We start from the raw sequence: 5711 nt of genomic DNA on the forward strand, positions 1-5711 counted from the left end.
GGCTGTGGGAGTGTGAAGGCTGCTCACACAGGACAGTGATAACACAGTTCTGTTCTCCTGTGCCTCTGTAGCTCAAGTGAGAAGTGCTGTGTGTAAGGTCTGTCACAAAGTTTGGAGGTTGCTTAATTTAACTGTTGAATGGGCCCTGAGAGCTGTAATTAAAGACAGCAGAGCTCACCCAGCTCGTCAGGCTGCCTGGGGAACTGGTCTGACACAGAGCTGCTCACACAGGACAGTGATAACACAGTTCTGTTCTCCTGTGCCTCTGTAGCTCAAGTGAGAAGTGCTGTGTGTAAGGTCTGTCACAAAGTTTGGAGGTTGCTTAATTTAACTGTTGAATGGGCCCTGAGAGCTGTAATTAAAGACAGCAGAGCTCACCCAGCTCGTCAGGCTGCCTGGGGAACTGGTCTGACACAGAGGTTTCCCTATCTGCAGCTCCCTGGGATCCCTGGATCAGCAGTGTGAAGCACACACAGACTGTTCTGAAATGTGTTTACAGTCATAGTCAAAGGGAAACACTTTCAGAATTTTACAGATGAACGTGCTTGTGATTTTCAAGCTCTTTCCAAGTGGACAGCGTGATCAGAGTTGGTGTGTGGTGTTTGTTCTAGAGCACAGCAGTGCTCACTGTCAGAGGCCTCAGCACTCAGATCCCTCAGCCACAGCACACGTTTGGTTTGTCACAGGCCTCCTGAACTCTGCACTAAGCTGGAGGGTCTCACAGGAGGAAAATACAGCCAAAAGACACAAACATTCCTGTCGGATCTCTCCAGTATCCGTTAAGGCTCAGCACGAAATACTGTTGAGTGTTTTTTTATCCCCAAAGGTTCCTGTCGGATCTCTCCAGTGTCCGTTAAGGCTCAGCACGAAAAACTGTTGAGTGTTTTTTTATCCCCAAAGATGGGAATTGGATATTTCTAGACCACCAAGCCTGAGATGAAGGAAGAGACTTTGGAGGGGTGAGAAGATGCTGTTATTGACCTTGTGAGACTCATTTTATGAGTGACTGGCTGTTGAATGGTAAACACTCGTGTTTTTCCAGCTCTGGACTGGGCAGAGGGGCTTCTGTAGAGGAATTTGGAATTGTCTGTCTGTGATTCTGTTTCAAATGTCGAGGGCTAAGTAATTTTGCAAGTTGGAATCCCTTAGTTCTCTGCTTTGTGCCCTGCACAGTGCATGTCTTGCAAAAGCATGCACAGTATGCAGCTCTGAGGTGTCTGGTCCAAGTCTGAGTAAGTTTGTGGGTGAAATGATGCTAAATATGGGAAGCTTGCCTGTTGCCTAATATTCCCATGTCAAGCAGCAGGAGATTAAAGCTGAGGTTTATTCTGAGTGCTCTGTACATACGTGACAGACACAGAGCTCGTGTACTCGCAAAGGAGGCACTGAAGGTGGCTGAGAATTGTACTGCAGAACAGAGGCCAATTTGGCTTAACATTTTACTTAACTGTCTTTGACCTACAAAGGTAAAGTTTATTTTTTCGGGCTGTCCTAGTAATTCCTTTTGCACAAGAGGAAGGAGTTGGGGGTGCAGGAAGAAGTGTAGCATCCATAACATGTTCAGAAGTACAGTACTGGCACTGCATATGTGGAATGCTGTGTGGTCACAGCTGTCACCTTGGTCTGGGGACGTTGGGAAGGACAAAACTGCAGTGTGAGCTCCTTTGAATGAGATCTTCATCAACAGGGCCTGGTCAAGGGGCTGCAAATGTGCCAGTACTTACATGGTAAAATTAATTCTCAAATTCCATCCTTTGATCTTCCTGTCTTATTTGGGAAATTCAGTAAAATAATGGCTTAGCTTTTCCTCTCTCGTGTCCTCACAAATGAGGCTGAAGCAGTGGAGGTGTTTTACAAGCTGTGAGTGACAATGGGGAGTCACTGTCCTGTCCTGGCAGAGACAAGGCAGTGATAGTCTGAACTGTGGATTTCCTTGTTACTGTTTTTCAGCTTTTAAAAAAAATAATCATACAGTAAACATGATTGGTCTTATCCAGAAAAGTTTTGTCATTACCATTGGCTGTTTCTCATACACAGCAGCTTCAAGTTCAGCTGTAAAACTGTTCACACAAGTTGTTCACACAAGGGAGCTCAGTGAAGCAAACAAACAACTACCACCTTCTTATTTTTAGCATATCTTTACCTCTCCCTTGCACCTTCCAATAGGGAACTTCAGAATAGTTAGCAGAACTTCTCCACTTGCTGAATTTCCATGTCATGAGTGTCTGCATCGTGTGTGCAGAACTGATCCTCCACACACGACGTGGCCACCCTTTGCTTACAAGGTGTTTTGCTTTCATTTGGACCATCTCTGTAAGCCAAGAAATGCTGCTGCAGAGGGCAGTAAGACGTGGTTAGGTGCTCACTGCTCTTTCTCTGTCCCTTGCAGAAATGAGCCGCCAGACCGCGACCGCCCTGCCCACGGGTACGTCCAAGTGCACCCCGTCGCAGCGAGTGCCCGCGCTGACCGGCACCACCGCCTCCAACAATGACCTGGCCAGCCTCTTCGAGTGTCCTGTCTGCTTTGACTATGTGCTGCCACCCATCCTGCAGTGTCAGAGTGGCCACCTCGTTTGTAGCAACTGTCGGCCCAAGCTCACGTGCTGCCCCACCTGCCGAGGCCCCCTGGGCTCCATCCGTAACCTGGCCATGGAGAAAGTTGCCAATTCCGTACTCTTCCCCTGTAAATATGCCTCCTCTGGATGTGAGATAACTTTGCCACACACGGAGAAAGCAGACCACGAGGAGCTGTGTGAGTTCAGGCCTTACTCCTGCCCGTGCCCCGGGGCCTCGTGTAAGTGGCAAGGCTCCCTGGATGCTGTCATGCCACACCTGATGCATCAGCACAAGTCCATCACAACCCTTCAGGGAGAAGATATAGTGTTCCTGGCCACAGACATTAATCTTCCTGGTGCTGTTGACTGGGTGATGATGCAGTCCTGTTTTGGCTTTCACTTCATGTTAGTGCTGGAGAAACAGGAGAAGTATGATGGTCACCAGCAGTTCTTTGCCATCGTACAGCTGATAGGAACGCGCAAGCAAGCAGAAAACTTTGCTTACCGGCTCGAGCTAAACGGGCACAGGCGGCGATTGACTTGGGAAGCAACTCCTCGGTCCATCCACGAGGGAATTGCCACAGCCATCATGAATAGTGACTGTCTAGTCTTTGACACCAGCATTGCACAGCTCTTTGCAGAAAATGGCAATTTAGGCATCAACGTAACTATATCCATGTGCTGAAAGGGCAATCCAACCTCTTCGGGCCAGTGTTTAAACCGTTGCATTTAATTTAGCAGAAACTTAGGGTAACCATCTTTGACTGTCAGACAAATTATTTGGTAGATGGAGGGTTAGACGTAAATGAAGGTAAATAAAAGGAAAGGCTGTTAAATTACAGGAAGCAGTTGCATGTAGTAACTAATATATTTAAAATAAGTCAACAGTAAACCACTGAAAAAATATATATACACCCAAAATGGGCATCTTTTGTATTAAGAATCGATTCTACAGGAAATGTTGTAAAATAATTCTAAAAACTTGTTTGTAGATTGATTGTACTGTTGAAGAGGATACTGTTTTGTGTTTTTGTTTGTGTTTTTTTCCTCCCCCTTTGACTGACAAGCCATGTTGAGCGGTCCCTGCCGCTGCTTCCCCTCCTGCCCCATCCCCTTTGTAAGTCACTACATAGTATTGCTGCTGTTTGTGTATATTTTTTGTGTATTTGCTAATTTTTATTAACTTCTAGTTTTTCATTAAATAAATATGACTTTCTTTTCTGTAATTCAGGTTTTTTTCTCTTTTTTTTTTTTTGTATCTTTTTAAAATGAATTACAGGTGTCATCTTTTGATATGCATAATTGCTATGGTAAAACTTCTATTTCTGTATGTTTGGTAAATTTTGTCTCTTTCCAGTAGTCAATTCATTGGTGATACTGTTCTTAATTGAGCTATTTGTGAATGTACTGACCTCGAGAGGAGTGACTATGTTCAGAGATGTATCAGGAAAGACAGCTCCTTTAAAAACAGGCCTAGATGTTGTTGTACTTTGAGTTATCTTCTAACAAAAGTGAACAATGGCTAAGAATTTTCCGAATTTCAGGAAAAAACCAACAAAATTCACATTTCAAATTTAGAGATGCTTAGAAACTTGATTGCATCTTGTCCTTGTTGGTTTGCAGTACCAAGAAGGTATTGTAATAAACTATAAAACCAGACCACTTGTTGAAAACCCAAAGCAGTCAGAGCGAGATGTTCTTCTGTTTGTCATTAAAAGAATACCTGGCAAACTGAGAAAACACAGCCAACTTTTGCTTTTTGCTTTAGCTCAAAGTTTGACACATTGATGTTCTTGCTCAGTTTCTTGTCTTCATGTCTTTTGGTTGTTACTGAAGTAACTGTCTGGAACTGCTTTGCGTGTGTCGTTTTGGTGACAGAGACACATGACAATGCAGATAATCTCTTGCAGGTGTGACTCACCAGCCCCCGAGGCTGGGGAAGGATGTTGGGCTTTGTGCAGAGCCCACACGTGAAACCTGAACCCTGAATGTATGTGGTGCTTGTGTTACAGACAGACAGAAGAGAGCAGGGGAAAAGCTGTTTGAAAGAAACCTTTGTCAAACCTAGCTGTAGCAGATGTCTGTTTGGGGAGGTAGTCTGGCTATTAACTACTTTTGTAACACATTAAAATACAGTTTATTTACTGTGCACTGTCTTACCTTTCTTATCAGAAGTTGCTCTGTTAAGACAACTCTTGTTATTTTGATGCATGATGAGGTAAGTAGTTGTACAGGTAAGGAACATCGGGTTGGGTGTCTAAAATGCTCCAGCAGTAGTTGGCTTCATGTAGTAAAAGTTTCACTTTTGAAATGTGATACTTAAGCTGTTGGAACTTTGCACAGATTTAACTGTACTGGTACCTTGTGACAGTAGATAAATGCTTCCAAAAATTCTGCTCTCTACCATTTTGTTGCTTTTAAATACTCAACTGTTTGCAGTTCTGAGTTCTAATTACTCTCACCCAATTGAGCTTTGTCTACATTTACCTCCATTTTGTCTTCTGGTCTTGGACAGAAACTTGGCTGGATCCTTCAGGTTTTTCAGAGGAATATACAGTTGTCCCTAGCTCACTGCTGTGGATGTTGTGGGAGGGCTCAGCTTGGGTCGTGTCCCCACAAGAACTGTGACCCTGAAAACCTTGTTGCACTGCTCTGCAGTGATTTCATCTAGGCTAGGATGGGCTGAAGGTCAAGACTGTCCTTTTTGGAAGGGAACTCCAAGAATGGCATTTGCAGTGAGCTGTAGAAGGTGACTGGTATGGTCAGACAGGTTTGTTCTGCTGCACAGATGAGCAGTGCTGTAGCAGAACTGCTGTGTGCTGACTGTAATGTCAACTGGTATTGCTCCCTTTGGTGTTGAGAAAAATAAATCTGTATAGAACATCTCCCATCTACCATCAGATGGGATGATGAAAGAAAATACACTTAGGCCCAGGTCCTCAAAAGGATTAGAAGCCTAATTCAGTGATCTCCTCTAAAGGGTGTGAGGATCTGGTAAATCAGCTACACTGTTCTATATGACAAAAGAAAACGTACTAGAAATCTGTACAATTTACTACCTTATCCAAAATAAATGCTCTATTAAAGCCTGGCATTGTCTTAACATTAGCTGTTTATTTTAGAAAGTGCTATTTTCCTTTGCTGTCTTGGGAAAGA

The 5711-nt window shown here is 44.0% G+C and overlaps 1 protein-coding gene across 1 annotated transcript; it reads left to right on the forward strand.

Moving 5' to 3' along the window:
* Window positions 1-2391: 2391 nt before the first annotated feature.
* On the forward strand, window positions 2392-3778 carry SIAH1 (siah E3 ubiquitin protein ligase 1). The gene has a single exon (XM_009077299.1). The coding sequence runs from the start codon at window positions 2392-2394 to the stop codon at window positions 3238-3240; it is 849 nt and encodes a 282-aa protein (XP_009075547.1). The 3' UTR covers window positions 3241-3778.
* The last annotated feature ends 1933 nt before the right edge of the window (window positions 3779-5711 follow it).

The sequence above is a fragment of the Acanthisitta chloris genome, unplaced genomic scaffold, assembly GCF_000695815.1.
Source record: "Acanthisitta chloris isolate BGI_N310 unplaced genomic scaffold, ASM69581v1 scaffold526, whole genome shotgun sequence".
In the NCBI taxonomy this organism is placed as follows: domain Eukaryota; kingdom Metazoa; phylum Chordata; class Aves; order Passeriformes; family Acanthisittidae; genus Acanthisitta; species Acanthisitta chloris.

Bases quoted from the DNA above. Each gene is read 5' to 3' on its own strand.
- SIAH1 (XM_009077299.1), top strand. From the start codon at position 2,392: ATGAGCCGCCAGACCGCGACCGCCCTGCCCACGGGTACGTCCAAGTGC.